The sequence below is a fragment of the Quercus suber genome, unplaced genomic scaffold (genome assembly GCF_002906115.3).
Source record: "Quercus suber isolate HL8 unplaced genomic scaffold, Cork oak 2.0 scaffold_549, whole genome shotgun sequence".
Classification (NCBI taxonomy): Eukaryota; Viridiplantae; Streptophyta; class Magnoliopsida; order Fagales; family Fagaceae; genus Quercus; species Quercus suber.
This window is the reverse complement of record NW_027069997.1, coordinates 439,212-455,699: the sequence shown is the minus strand read 5'-3', so window position 1 is coordinate 455,699 and position 16,488 is coordinate 439,212. Positions and strand designations below refer to the sequence as shown.

The following is a 16,488-nucleotide window of genomic DNA, read 5'->3' as shown; positions in this document are numbered from 1 at the left end:
AAGTAACGCATAATAATTGCAACAATTACATGTTTAAGACACATTCTCAAAAAGAAGAAGAAGAAGAAGAAGAAGACACATTCTTTTACATTTTGAATTAAATAAAAATAACATGAATATTTCCATATCAACGTATATTAAATACAATTATATCTTAAAGTGTGTTTTTAAAAAATTACAAACTAATAAATCTGATTCAAATCACGAATAGATCAAGTGAAAGTGTAATTGACACCCCTCCAAGTCAATTTGTAGAAATATTACTCAACCTATTACATGATGAGTAGGTGTTCATCATATGATTTAAACAACTATTGTAAGCATTAAATATATCATGATTTGTGTTTTTAGGAAACAATGCAGCATGACTAATTATTTGATAGCTAATAAATCAGTAACACGAAGTAAAAAGGATAAATATATTATCACATGAATCATTGCATAGAGCATTCACATAAGATCTAAGATAAATTGCAATGAATATGGAGTGAATTTAAAAGATGAGAGACTAAAGTGCCTTCTTTGGAGCTGCCTATCGTTGGACCTAGAAGAAAATGGTGTTTCTGTTCTCCTTGGGTGAAAATTTTTCTTTAGAATCGTAGCCTTTAAGGTTAAGGCTTTAGAGGATAATTATTTTCTGTGTTAGTAAATATCAGATCAAAACGCGAAACATAATTGAACAACATAAAATGAGGAGAAAAAAAATACCAACCGTTCATATGAGGATTCTCTCCATTAATTGTCTGGTTAAATTCCTTTGCATTTACTTCAACTTCACCATCTCATCACTATATAGAAAATAAAGAATCAATTGTGTTAAAATATAGTTGTAAAATACAAAATAAAATGCCAAGGGAAAAAAAAAAAAAATGCCAACCGTTCATGAGGATTTTGTAAGCAATTATTTGCCAATTTTGAAAAAGAAAAATGATACTTGGGGAAGTTATCTTTAAAGATAAAATTATAAAGTCATAAATAAAACTGCTTCTAAATAATAGGCTAACTTTTAGGAGAAAAACCCAAAACGTGAGTTTTTCTTCTTCTTCTTTTCTTTAAAAATAAAATTATAGAATCATGGAGATAAATATTTCAAAATACTAATAGACAGTCCAAAAAAAAAAAAAAACAAACAAAAACAAAAACAATTTTAAACTAATAACCTCTACTGTTGAAATGCAACGGTTGTAAGAAAAACATGATAACTGAGTGTTGAAACTAGGATAGTATGGATAAGTTGTGGAGATCCAACTCCTCTATCAGCTCCAGGACTGGTTGTCCTCCTGATATTGTAAATAAAGAAGATCACACTGTCGAAAATAATGAGCTTCCTGATTTCCGAAAATGGAACATTCCCAAAGTTGATACTAAAACTATTTACAAAACTAGTTGGCTGAAACCACCTTTCATCCCGTTTACAAAGTGAAAACTGTTGAACAAATATTTTCTATTTCGAAAATTCATGAAAAATGTTGCTTGTTTTCCAAAAGAAATATTAATGATTTCATTGCTAAAAAACAAAGTTATTTGCATATTGGTATGGTTCAAGTTGCTATTAAACCACTCACCCGAAAGGGTATCAATGCTTCTGTTCTCATGTGTTTACGAGATGCTAGATTTAAGCACTTTAAAGATAGCATTCTTGGTATGATTACTGCTTCATTGTATGATGGTCTTGTTTATTTCAATTGTTATCCTGATCTTACTCTTGCTTTGGATGATCCTAATATTGTTAAAGCTTTGACTCTGAATATTGCTTCTTCTGGTTATATCATGGATGAAGGTAGTAAACCTTTTGCTTTGATTTACCGCATTTATTACAGATTGTTGGGTACTCAGTTAAATCCTGGTTATTTAAATCACAGAGAACCTTCTGGTAAAACTATGTTAATTCAATGTTCAACTCCTGATGCTAAAGTTCAAGTTCCAAAAATGACTCAATGGCAAGATGTCAAGCTTCCCACTGAATGGTTGTTGGAACAAGAATCCCCTATTTCTAAACCTATTTTTGACGAGTTAGATCTCACAAATATTCAACAGAGAAATATATATATATATATATATATATATTTCTGAGAAAGACCTATTAGTATTTTTAGGAAGTGCCTATTAGTATTTAAAAGCAATTATCTTCATGATTTTATAATTAGTTTTTCTATGATAGACTATTAACTAGCACGGTTTTTCAAAAAAAAAAAAAAAAAAACACGTTTTAGGTCCCCCCCCCCCCCCCTAAAAGTTAGCCTATTAGTTTTGTTTTGTTTTTGTTTTTGTTTGTTTTTTTTTTTTTTTGGACTGTCTATTAGTATTTTGAAATATTTATCTCCATGATTCTATAATTTTATTTTTAAAGAAAAGAAGAAGAAGAAAAACTCACGTTTTGGGTTTTTCTCCTAAAAGTTAGCCTATTATTTAGAAGCAGTTTTATTTATGACTTTATAATTTTATCTTTAAAGATAACTTCCCCAAGTATCATTTTTCTTTTTCAAAATTGGCAAATAATTGCTTACAAAATCCTCATGAACGGTTGGCATTTTTTTTTTTTTTCCCTTGGCATTTTATTTTGTATTTTACAACTATATTTTAACACAATTGATTCTTTATTTTCTATATAGTGATGAGATGGTGAAGTTGAAGTAAATGCAAAGGAATTTAACCAGACAATTAATGGAGAGAATCCTCATATGAACGGTTGGTATTTTTTTTCTCCTCATTTTATGTTGTTCAATTATGTTTCGCGTTTTGATCTGATATTTACTAACACAGAAAATAATTATCCTCTAAAGCCTTAACCTTAAAGGCTACGATTCTAAAGAAAAATTTTCACCCAAGGAGAACAGAAACACCATTTTCTTCTAGGTCCAACGATAGGCAGCTCCAAAGAAGGCACTTTAGTCTCTCATCTTTTAAATTCACTCCATATTCATTGCAATTTATCTTAGATCTTATGTGAANGTAGGGCAAAGTCTTTGATACTGTTGTGGGTCTTTGCTTCCTTCTTGGATGTGTGCTGTTTGTGTGGGATGCTATACTTTATACGTGGACATAAAATACACTCACAATACCACATTAATCTTTTCCAAAAAATATTTTTCTTAACAACTTTTGCATATAACAAAAAAAAAAAAGAAAAAAGAGAAAACAAGTTATATTATTTGACTAGAATTATATACAAAAGCAGTATGTGTTGCTTTTGTTATTGGTGGCCATCCAAATTCTTCTAAAAATATTATTTTTGGTGATTTATGCACATATTTAGCTTCTTATTTTTATTGATTCTTATGCATTATTTTTGTTCAAAATATAGTGCAAGTAGAATACTATTACTATGTAGGATAAGTTGAGGAAGATATGAATATAGCTTTCTGAAGCTTATAAATTACCCCACCAATAAATGAAGAAATCAAACCAGTTTTGAGTTTTTAATTCCTTTGTATTTTGGGGAATGTTTACAGTGCACTCAAGAAGGAATTGAAGAATAGGCAAAAGGAAGAAGAAAGGCGGCGCAAAGAGGAGGAGAAGGCAAAACAGGTACTTGACATTCAGACTAGATGGTTTAGGGTTTAGGGTTTTAGGGTTTAGGGTTTAGTTCACTCTCGAAATCTAACATGTACCCATTTTTTGTGTTAATTTGGCTATATACCCAAGCTTTCTTGGATTTTAATTTTTCTTTGGAAGATGCATCTCACATGCCGGCATTCATGTATGGATGTGTTTGGTCAGATGCTGCTGTGAACATTTTTTTTGTACACCTCAGCTTCTTACGTTAGGCTCACTGGTACGTCATGTTTAGGCATGACATGTTAGCAATCCACTAGACATGTTAGCATTTTCTGTGAGTAAGATGATGGTGAGGGCAACATTGAAATGATATTAAAAGTCCAGGTACAAAATTTACAATTGAATTTTTGAATGACCAAAATGAAACGTCTCATATTTATTGGGACCTGAAGTGATTGCTTGCCTTAAAAAAAAATGAAAATGAACAAACGATCAAGCATATGTAAAAAATTAAGTTAATTGAATACCTAGAAAGCAATTATTTGTAGAAGTTATGATGTAGTTGCACTTTGGATGTGACTGAAGTATACAATCATCATGCCATGTGCTTCTCAACGGTACTTTGGCTTTCACATTTGATGGAATGCTAACATTTCATTTTAATCTATAACAAAGGGGGGGAGGGGCTAAGTGATAAATTTCCTGTTATCAAAGATGGAAATTTCCTTTGGCTTTCACAATAATGAAAACAAAGTATCTTAAAAAATTACAAGATGATGAATTAGAAGATCTAATAGAGTGTTGGAATTCAAAAATAGAAGTACAATCTGAAAAACCACATGCCCGAAACTAATCAAACAATGTATGGATCAATAATGATTTCAATTGGTCAAGAGGTCTCTCAACGTCCTCAAACATATGGCTATCTTGTTTCTCTTCCACTCTAGCCACATCAAGCACGCTGGAACCAAATTCCATACATTTGAGGAGTGTTTACAAATCCTATTCCGCCATCCAACTAAAAGAAATGCTACTGTCCCCAGCATCACTCACTGAATCCCAAACATCATAAACACTTCACTCCATAAAGCATAGGCAAGCACGCAATGGAGCAAAAGATGATCCATTGTTTCCCCATTACACCTACGCACACCACACCAATTTACTAGGGACAAACCCCTCTTGATTAGGTTAGGTTATCAAAAGTAAGAATCTTATCCCATGTTGCTTACCACAAAAAGAATGACACCCTCTCTTTGGGGCCTTAGCACCCCAAATGCTCTTCCAAGGGAAAGAATGAGCATTTCTGCCACTAGTAGCATTATATTAGGAGTGAATATCGAAATTACCACTTGTTTATAATTTCCATGTCATCCTATCACCCCCCTCCCTTTGGCATCTTGGAATAAATATGATCAAAGAAAGAATAAGCTGCCTGCCTCCATATCTCGATCGTGAAAATCTGTGTGGAACCGCAGAATTTAATTTTCTGCAGTTCTATTTATTCTTTGTGCTCTTCCATTCTTGCTGACTATATAGTGAAATATCTATATATTTTCCTATTCTAATCTAACCTTATTATAATTTAGGCCAATGAAATAGAACTTAAGAGTTGGGATGTTATTGTTCCCTTGTTCATTTTGAGAAAAAGAATATCTTGTAGTATTAGAATGAGCAACAAATTATTATGATTCATTGGCTAAATGTTTATCTCATATATTGGCTTAAAAAACAATCCACCTCTAATAATTTTTATTATGAAAAATTTTCATATGCAAGGTGGCCATGTCTTAATTTGTCAGGATGAACTTGGAGTATTTTAAATAGTAATTAGTGTTGTTTTTTCATATATTTGACTTCTTTTTTCTGCCAATAGTCTTGTAGCTCAATTAACATCTCTTGGTATTTACAACTGAGACATCTAGGGTTCAAATCCCTTCTCCCCCCATTGTAACTATCTAATTATTTTTAAAAAAGGACACATTCTTTCCTAATTGTGATAAAAAAAAATTTCAAAAATCCTGAAGTAATTGTAGGTGCTGGTTTCTTGGATTACTCGTTTTAATATAGAGAATTTTAAATGTTGGTACCATGGAATGTATTGATGTTACTATATGAATGAATCTACATTGATCATCATGTTGTGGAGTTGAACATGATGGAGTATGATGTGTTATTGGCTGTTATCTCTAAGGTACCTTACCACCTTGTTTTGAAATCTTATTAAGAATAAACTTGTGTTTATGTTCCAGGCTGCTTCTATGGCAGATTCCAGCAGCAAGAAATCTGCAGCAGCTGATGATGAAGATATGGATCCAACGGTATAAGTCCATTCTTGTCCTGCAATAGTTAGCATTCTTTCCTGGATCTTTTCCACAAAGCACTTGATTATAACTCCAATCTCCTGCTTTTAATCTTCCTCATTTGTTTTTCCTCCAGCAATACTTCGAAAATAGACTGAAACATCTTGAATCTCTGAGGGCAGCTGGTGAAGAGCCATATCCTCACTATTTCCCTGTTACAATGTCTATCCCTGATTATGTAGAGCAGTATAAAAACATAGGCAATGAGGAGCATCTTGAGGATGTTACTGTAAATTTGGCTGGTATTAAAATCAGGGCCTTTATTTATTTGGTTAGTATTTATCATGTTTCTTTTGGTAATTTTTTTTAATTTTCTTTCCTATGCAAGGGCGTATCATGAGCAAACGTTCATCTTCTTCAAAGCTATTCTTTTATGATTTACATGGTGATGGTGCTAAAGTCCAAGTTATGGCTGATGCTAGGTATCTTATCACTGTATCTTTTCTTTTCCCTTATTCATATTTGATTTTTCCTTATGATTTTAGTATTGTTCTTTCTTTAGGTATGCAATGTCTTTGAAAAATTATCTTTCCATTAGTTTTAATTTTTTTTTTTAATTAATTAATTAATTTTTTTTTTTTTTTTTTGTAAGTTATTCATGCAACCATGTGGGTCTTGAACCTATGACTTCTTCCTCCACCTTACCCTTATAAGTGGAGGTGCAATTTGAGATGCAACTCATTGGCATCTTTCCATATTAGTAGAAGAGCCTTTGTTTTTGCTTTTGGACTCTTTCTTTGAATGGACACAAATTGCTCTCTCTGTTATCTTCTATCGTGGAATAAGTGATTAGTTTGGGAATTTGGATTTTCTTGTTATCAGCATTTCATGTCAAATTTCTTATCTTAAAAAGTTAATATTTTTGGGTAGTGATTCATCAATTAGTTGAATGTCAATGTTTTGCCCAAGTTCCTTGTAAGAGAAACTTTGTTGTTTTTTTATTTTATTTTATTGAAATTATTGCTAATTTCATGTTTGTGAGGCCTGATTAGTTGTATGTTGAAGGCTTAGGTAGATTGGAAAAAAGAATGATGTTGGTCATTTTACTTTATTCGCATCTTTCTGTACCACTGCCTAGTTTTCTCAACTGTGCTTAAAAAAAAAAAATTATAAAGGACCTATATAAACAAGATGATGAATATGTATGAATGAGACTTTCCACTTGGTACTATTTGGGAAATTTTGGTTCAGATATGAATTAGTTTCATGGACAATCACCCCCCCACCCCCACCCCCACCCCCTGGCTGGGTGTCCCCCCTAAATTGCACCACCTTTAAGTTTTGCTGCATGGATACCAAATTTAATGATTGAGAGATTCTTCATTTCCATGATGCAGCAAGTCAGATATGGAGGAGGAAGAATTTTCTACGTTCCATTCAACTGTGAAGCGTGGTGATATTGTTGGTGTCAAGGGGTTTCCAGGTTTGTGATGTTACTACAATTGGGTAGTTACTAACACCTTTTGACTTATATATATATATATATATATCTGCTCCTTACTGTGTTGACACTGTTGAGTTTACAGAAGAAATCACCATCAGTTTAATTACTTAATTTGGTCTCTCTCTCTCTCTCTCTCTCACATTTGATGTTTGATAATGAATTAAAAATTTTATGGCATAAGGAAAAAATTATGGAGAGTGTAGGTAGAACTTCAAAATACAAATTTAAAAGAGACCGCTTGAAAATTCCCTTAAATAGGTGCTTCATTTTGGTCTTTTTCTCTCTGGTGAACTGTTTTAGTTTTCTATGTTGCATAATTGGTTTTTTTTTTTTTTTTTATTATCAGTATGCTGCGTGATTGTTGAAATTTTCTAGAAATGGGTCCAGTCTTGTGATATAGATGTACATTTTTTTTACTCATAATTACATACAGATTTAGTGGGTCTTGAACTCACAAACTCACTCCCAACCTTGCTCTCACAAGGGAATGAGGTGCCATTTGAGCTAGAGGCATAATTTTTTTTTTTTTTTTTTTGAATTTCAAAGTTGAGTTTTAGGTTTTTGAGTCATTGTTTCGTTAAATTATAAACTTCCTGGTTGACTTACATTTTGTTAGAATTATGGTCAAATGATAAAATTCACCAATTCCTAGCAGTTTAAACTTTTGGGAGAATTTGTAATTTAAATTCACTCCCATTTAAAATGTGAAAAATCACACATGTTGGGCCCCACTTATTAAGAAGGAGGCTGGGCCCATGCGTGAGAGGGAGTGTTAGAATTATGTTCAAATTAAATTCACCATTTTCTAATGGCTTTAGCTTCTAGGAGAATCGGTAATTTAACACATTTTCTTTCAATTCAGGGAAATCTAAAAGGGGGGAGCTAAGTATTTTTCCAAGGTCGTTTATAGTCTTATCCCATTGTCTCCATATGATGCCAAGGCAAAAGCCTAAGGCTGGTTCTGTGTCTGACAATGCCAATTTGAAGGTGAACATGGTTTCTCCCTGAATGATTTAATGCTGGTTATGGTCTCATCCTGACTTCATTACTTTCTTATTGTTGCAGAAAGAGGAGGCTTGGGTCCCAGGACGACCCAGGAATCCTGAAACATATGTTTTGAAAGACCAGGTATTGATTAATATCCTAAAATTCAACCGAATTCCTGTTGCACTGTTTTAAACTGTATTCTTTAGCACACCCAAAATAAAAATTTAAGTACATATGATCTGGTACTGAAGATTAATATCCTGAAGTTCAGTGAAAATGAATTGCAAACCTTGCTTGTGATAATATGTTCCGAATACTTGTGTGGTAATCTTTGGTTGTTTTTATTTTATATAATAATTTATTTCTTTATATTATAAGGACCCATTCAGAGAAATACATCAGTTTAATTGTCAGCCGGAAATAGTTTCTGTTCCGTTTCGCTTGAACCTAAATGGTAAATGAATTAATTTTTTGGGTAAATGTGATTCTTTGAACAAGGTTTCTTTAGGCTTAATAAACTGAATCTTTCAAACCATTTCTTTGAAAGTAATTTGAAGCTTATATCCTGGGGCTCACACTGTCGCGCGGTTGGCCTCTGGAGAAAGCCTAAAGGAACTAGCAGGCTTAAAGGCGCTGAAGTTTTGTAACAAAGCTCTCGTTACACAATTTCTAAAAGCTGGTTATGTTTTGAATTATTCCACTTAGTGCTTTTTTGGTTTTGATTTTTTTCTTTTATTAGAAATTATCCTTTTCTACGTAGTTGTGGTGTTGCATTATTTTGAATTCAAGTAGCTAGGAGACTTACATGACCTGTATTGCTGAGGAATATTTTTCTAGTTTCTTTTATTTATGATAGGTAAGAAAAAATATTATTGAAAAATGAATAGCAAGAAAAATACACAAGCTTCACAATAGTGAACTAAGAGAAAAAGGAGAAATAAAGAAACAAACAGATACTAAGCTATTCTAAGATACAAGAAAATCCATGAGTGTAGAACAATCTGAGAGACCCCAACATTGAGACCAGTCAAAGAGGGTCCGTTGGCATAAATCTAACAGCTGAGCCAATGATTTCCCATTATTCTCAAAAGAACACTGATTTCGCCAGATATTCCACATTAAACAGCCCGGAACTGGATTCCAAATATTAGAATTATGTTTTCCTAGCCAATGATACCAACAAAACCATAAGTCTGCAACGGAACGCATGACCCAATCAATTCCAAACAACCGAAGCATATACATCCACAAAGAATGAGCAACTGGACAGGAAATCAGTAGGTGATCTACAGATTCCTCATTACAACAACACATACAACAACGATTTGTCAAAGTGCGACCATGGAGCATTAGATTATCCAAAGTTAGGATTTGGCCATGAGCAGTTGTCCACATAAAGAATGCTACCCTTTTAGGAACCTTTACTTTTCAAATGCCTTTCCAAGGGAAAGTAGGAAGAGTTACATTTCAACTCTTATGATAAAAAGACCAAACGTCAAAGTTCCCACATATGATGCACCGACACGAACACAGACGTGGTGATACGACAATTTTTGAAAAACAAGGACACGACACGGTGTGGACACGGCAATTAAATAATGAATTAAATTTTATATTTAAGCATATTTTTTAGACATAAAATACATTTATGTCTAGAGTTTAAATTATGTAAGAACTACAAATAAGTAAACTAACATCCAAAGTAGTACAACAATAAACATAAAATGTTTAGAGTACAAACCAAAAGTTTAAATAGGCTACATTCAACATCAAACTAAAAACATGAAAGGAAAATAAGCAGGACACACAAAAACAAAAATCACAAAAACAAACTTTAGTAAAATCACCTACAATATTTAACTTTAATATATAAATAAAACTATAGCAGGACACACAAAAACAAAAAACACTAAATACATAATGAACATTATAATTTATAAGGCAAGGCTGAGTAAAGAAACAAAATAAATAAATAAATAAATATATACACACAATAAAGTATAACACAGTGAGTGGGATTAAAAAAAAAAAAAACTTTGGGTGTTATAAATATAACACGCCACAGTACACCAAACCAAAGGTCCAAAGCAGTCAGCAGATAAAAGAAAGAAAAAAAAAAAGAAATCGCGAAACAGAGAGAAAGAAGAGAAGCTTGGACCTGTCATGCCGAGAGAGAGAGAGAGAGAGAGAGAGAGGAAGGGACAGAGGGACAGAGGGAGCTCGCTGATCGGCCCGATGTAGCGCCTGCGAGGGACAGAGGGCAGCGGGCAGAGGGAAATCAACGGTTGGGCTGTGTGGGTTTCTGATTTGAGATTTCTCACTTCTCACTTCTCACTCAAGGGTATATCACAAAATCAACGATAAGGATTTGTCCATTTGTCAAAATCTTGAATTTTTTTCCCCACTGTTGGCGTGTCAGCGCTGTGTCGGAGAAGCAAAAAAAAAAAAACGACACAGCTTGGACATTGGAGTCCGGCGAGTCATGCCGGTATCCGTGTCCGACGCCGACATGTCGCCAAAAATGGCGTTTTTGTGCAACCTAGCTTCCCACTTCCATTGAGACGCCAACAAAGTCTGTCATTACCTCCACCCTTAGGAACCCAAGTTTGAATGAAGTGAAGAAGGGAATAGGAAGCTGCTAACTCCCAATCATTAAATTCTCTATAAAATCTTGAACTCCATACTCTTATCATTATCACCAATTGGAGGACTTAACACTTCAGAAATACAAGCTTCCTTATTGGCTGAACACAAATAACTGAGGATAAAGAGTTTTAAGAGAATTATCTGCAGTCCACTTACCATGCCAAAAAAGAATACTAGAACCATCCCCCACCACAAAAGACAAATACTTAGAAAAACCTTCCCACCCTTCACTAATATTTTTCTAGTTTCTTACCTTTGAATGCAGACATTTTCTCTTCACAAGTTTGTGTGATGGGCGGTTGTCATCCTACTTAATAATGGGCTAAGGACCTAAGCTTTTCTGCCCACCAGTATGGGTCATTTAATCCTAGATGGCTTATTAAAGAAATTTGCTAGTTTCATTCACAAGCTTTTGGATGGTTGCAGATTTGGGTTGGAATATAGCTAGGAGCAGGAAGAGAGAGAATAAGCTCTTCACAATGCATTTTTAGACTATTTACCCCGAATACAGTTACACATTTTACTGTTTAATGCTATTTGTGAATGACATTTCTAGTCCTCTAGGGGCTCTTCGGTAGTGTATTTTCAACAACAGTTTTCAATGTTTAAATAGCATAACACGTATTTTCACACTTTTTCACACGTACTTTTAAAAAATACAAACAAAATTACTATAATAACATTACCAAACGGGCCCTAATTTTTATCCTGGGTTTGTGATGTGGTAGAAGTGGCAAGTCCTTGAATTGAAAGGGGGAAACTTTGGAAGACATTAGAATAATAGATAGCCATCTAAAATATTTTATTGAAGAATGTGAGTTCTTTTTTCACATGTACTATTCACAGCCTATTTATAAGCTCAATAAAACTAAAACCGCTAATAGTTCCATCTTAAAATTGATTCTGAAACCCAGTCTCCTTTCAGGACCTAATTTTGACAAACAAAATCCTAAAAATTACTGAAGGATAGAAATAAAGGCTCCCTAGACCACTGAACCTTTTATGGTAGTCCTTGGGTTGTAAACCCTGCATTCACCATGAGTGGATGGCTAGAAAGCTGCGAGCAACACTTTTTAAATATAAGACTGGGTGTTGGAGTCTTTGACGACCTTCATGGATACTAGACAAGAGAAGTGGCTTCAAGATTGGTCCTTATTACCAACTTCTGGGTGCCCCTTCAAACACCATCATTCTTTCCCTTGGGAAATCATTTGGAGATCAAAGGCCCTAATGAGAGTAGCCTTTTTTGTATGGACTGCTGCTTTGGGTAAAATCTTGACAATTGACAACTTAAGGTTGAGGAAGGTAAGGATTACGGATTGGTGTTATATGTGCAAATGCAATGGTGAATCTGTTGATCACCTTTTGCTACATTGCTCTATTGCTTCAGACTTATGGTCCATGATATTGGGTTTGTTTGGAGAGTTGTTGAGCTTTTAGCCTACTGGCAAGGGCAGTTTTGTAATCATCGGAACAGTCATATTTGGATAGTTATCCCCCATTGCCTGATGTGTTGCTTTTGGAGGGAAAAGAATAGCAGGAGTTTTAAAGACACTAAAAGTTCTATGCTTGATCTGAAGTTGTTCTTTTTCGGAACTTTATTAGATTGGTTATCAGCCATGAGAAACCTTTCTTTATTTTCTATTGTTGATTTATTAGATTTATGTAACTTTTGTAAATGATAGTTTACCCTAGTATATTTCCTGTATACTTGGGTGATTCATTTTTTATGATTTATATAATTTTATTACTTTATAAAAAAAACACTTTAAATATAAGAAACTAATAAAAAAAACTAAATTGAATAAAAATACAAAAATATGCGACAAAACTTTCAGACAATAATGGTTGAGCTTCATATCTTGTTTCACATCAGTTTGGGTAGGTTTATGGTTGAACTATGCACAAGTGAATCATACTACAAGAAGATTTTGTTGCAGCACACATGCTATGTTATATTTATAAACCCAGTTAGTTAATTCAAACGCGCCACTCTACTCCTGTCATTGTCCACAAGAAATTTTGGAGATTGTAGTCATAAGTCTGCCCTTGTGATCCATATAAATGTTAGGTTCATCTTTTGAATTGGGAACACTTTAATCCTTTTTTTTAATTAAACGATTCCTTTAATCTACGTCTTATTGGTTGCTATTGATGTTGTCGGGGGTGATTTGAACCTGATGAATTGGATTATTTTTTCCTGATTCAGATAAAAGTGAGATGGGTCCATTTATTTTATTTTCTTTCAGTTTGGACTGTGTTTTCACTTCTCTTCTTTTCCTTTTCTGGTGTTTTATTTTATTGTCTTTAATGCTAGGAAACTCGTTATCGACAACGCTATTTAGATTTGACGTTGAATATGGAGGTTCAACAAATTTTTGAGACAAGATTTCAGATCATTAGATATATTCGGCGCTTTCTTGAGAATCGTGGTTTCAAGGAGGTTAGTTGTTTGTCTTAATTTTTTATTTATTCAATTCATTCAGGTGGTTTCTACATATGGCACTTGACTTGACTTTCTTTTCATTACCTTCTATGTTCTTTTCACTGTCAGGTTGAAACACCAATGATGAATGTCATTCCTGGTGGAGCAGCTGCCCGTCCGTTTGTGACCCATCACAATGACCTGAATGTGAAGCTATTCTTGCGCATTGCACCTGAGCTCTATCTTAAGCAGCTTGTTGTTGGTGGACTCGACCGTGTTTATGAGATTGGAAAGCAGTTCAGAAATGAGGGCATCGATTTGACACATAATCCTGAGTTCACCACCTGTGAGTTCTATATGGCTTATGCTGACTACAATGGCTTGATGGAACTCACGGAGACAATGTTGAGTGGTAAGGGTCATTTGGATCATGTTGCAAACAACTGCTTCATTCCACTTGGGTAGTGAAGTTATTTTTATCCTCCAAAATACTTGGATTTTTCCTGACACAGTAATGTGTAACAGGGATGGTAAAGGAACTTACAGGTGGATATAAAATTAAATATCATGCAAATGGGCTGGATGAGGATCCAATTGAGATTGACTTCACTCCACCTTTCAGGTTTGTCATCTATATAGTATCTCTCACAAATTGTATAACATTAACATGAATATGAAAATCTATGAAATTGGTTGTTTTAACTCTGGCAGAAGGATTGACATGATAGAAGAATTAGAGAAGATGGCGAACCTCAATATTCCCAAGGACTTTTCCAGTGATGAGGCCAACAAATATTTGAAAGATGCATGCACAAAGTATGAGATCAAATGTGCCCCTCCTGAAACAACAGCGCGTTTGTTGGACAAAGTCAGTTCTTTGTCCTTTTTATTTTTTATTTTTATTACTTTATTGAACATAAATTAGGTAGTTACTGGCATTGTGATCCTGTGTTATGTACTAAGTAGATACAATATCTGTGACGAAGGTTCTAAGCTTTATGCTTAAGGAGGTGAATGAGAGGCTAGGTACCATATGAGCAAGGGCTTAGGTTTTTTATTTGTGAGAAGAGGGGGGGTGTTGTGGAGGAAAAGCAATGGATTGGATAGCTCTTGCTGGAATACTGGTTTTTCTTTAGATGGCTCTCTGCTATTTGGAGTAATGGTTCAATAAGATTGCTTACACTGATAAGGTGTAACAGTTGGATAAAGTAGAAATTGTAGCATTTATCAGTGGGAGAGATAATTGGAGGTTGGGAACAGTAAAAAGTGGTTGATTGGAAATGCCATTAAAAGAACAATATGATGGGGTCCCCAATATTTTACAATAATTAAGTAATTTTGCATTAGAAAAAGTGTATAGTTTCTTTTGTTCTGACAATGATGTTTCCTGACTTGATCTGATTTTGTTCCTTATCTTTTAGTTCTGTTGTTTGCTTGGTGGGTTGTGAACCAGCAAGGTCTAGTAGAATGTTTCAACTGAATTCTTTTATGTAATATTTTAGATTTAAATTGTTTCATCATTAGTGTTAAGGTAGACTATTCTTGCTTGCATGCTCAGACAATTTATGAGAATTGGTTATATATATTTTTTCTGTTACTCCAGCTTGTAGGACACTTCTTGGAAGAGACTTGTACAAATCCTGCTTTCATCATTAACCACCCTAAGTTAATGAGTCCTTTGGCAAAGTGGCATAGAACGAAGAAAGGCCTAACCGAGCGTTTTGAGTTATTTATTAACAAGCTTGAAGTATGCTTTTCAGGATATCTTGTTTTCTTTTTCTTTCTATGTTTCATTTAATTTTCAGCTTTATAATTCATGATTCTGACTTAATTTTTTTGTAACCGCTCAGCTCTGCAATGCATACACTGAATTGAATGACCCTGTGGTACAACGCCAGCGATTTGCTGAGCAGCTCAAGGTTCACGCATCAGTTTTGAAGTGTGCAATGGATTTATCCTTAAATAAATTCCTCTGGAACTTTTCTGAATGATATGTGGTCTGCATGCAGGATCGGCAATCTGGTGATGATGAAGCAATGGCTTTGGATGAAACCTTCTGTAAGGCTCTTGAGCATGCGTTGCCTCCAACAGGTGGTTGGGGATTGGGTATTGATCGGCTAACAATGTTGTTAACTGATTCACAAAACATTAAGGTTCTCTTCTCTCTTTCTCTCTCTCTCTCAGGTCTGTGCCTGTTTGCATTTGTCTCATTTATACATGTATGTGTGCACTCTGTTCTGAATGGGCTCTCAACATATGCTATTTGGTAACAGGAGGTTATTCTCTTCCCAGCCATGAAACCTCTAGATGAAAGCTCAACTATAAACAAAAATTATGATCTTGTTTTAGAATCTGCACGTAGTACACCGGTCGCCGAGGAGACCTTGCTGGTGAGGATTGGCTCAAGCTACTCACCTCGGAGTCTGTCTTCACCAACACTGACGTTGTTGTTGTTGTTGTTGATGATGATTACAATGATATGGTGGTGGAGCTAATGAGTACTAATGTGCAAAGCAAATTTGAGAGATTTAGATGGAGATAGAGGATTATATGACTGCTTGATGGATTTTTTTTTGGGTGTGAAAGAAGTCTTGTTTTGTGAAAGCAATTAATAAGGGAAGGTGGATCACTCGACATTGAGTGCGATGGCAGTTGTTTACTAGCTGATTTTGGTTTAATTATTGTCAACTTTCACATTTTTTTGTTTGAGTTTTTTTTTTTTTCCTAATAGGTACTAGTATTTATTTATGATGAGAAATGCTAACAAATCTCCTTAGAACATTGGTTAATAATCCATTTAAAGAGAGTTTTTATGGAGAAAAAAAAAAGCAATTAATATTTTTGACAATTTTTTTTATTACTCATAAAAGTTGTGTCAAAACTTTCCTAAAATTGATTGTTAACCAATGCCCTAAAAGTACCCAGAATTAGCCATTTATGATTTTAAGTGAAAGATAGCACACAATTAGCCACTTAGGATCTCCATAATTATATTGTTAATAAGATGTGAATAATTCACGAAAGAGTGAAGCTTCCATCTAGTGCACTAGATGAGATATGGAAGCAATATATGGCCATTTTTATAACACATGTATTGTCCACTTGGTGTCTAATGCTTTAGTATA

The 16,488-nt window shown here is 34.1% G+C and overlaps 1 protein-coding gene across 1 annotated transcript; it reads left to right on the top strand.

The window, feature by feature from the left end:
• Positions 1-3,458: 3,458 nt before the first annotated feature.
• Positions 3,459-16,077, top strand: LOC112026638 (lysine--tRNA ligase, cytoplasmic). The gene is made up of 15 exons (XM_065764297.1): positions 3,459-3,528; positions 5,751-5,819; positions 5,938-6,103; positions 6,190-6,283; positions 7,199-7,284; positions 8,168-8,292; positions 8,371-8,433; positions 13,256-13,381; positions 13,493-13,775; positions 13,889-13,985; positions 14,075-14,231; positions 14,967-15,110; positions 15,214-15,282; positions 15,373-15,516; positions 15,637-16,077. Exons 2-15 carry the CDS (start codon positions 5,760-5,762, stop codon positions 15,856-15,858), a joined length of 1,836 nt encoding a protein of 611 aa, XP_065620369.1. The 5' UTR covers positions 3,459-3,528; positions 5,751-5,759; the 3' UTR covers positions 15,859-16,077.
• Positions 16,078-16,488: the final 411 nt, after the last annotated feature.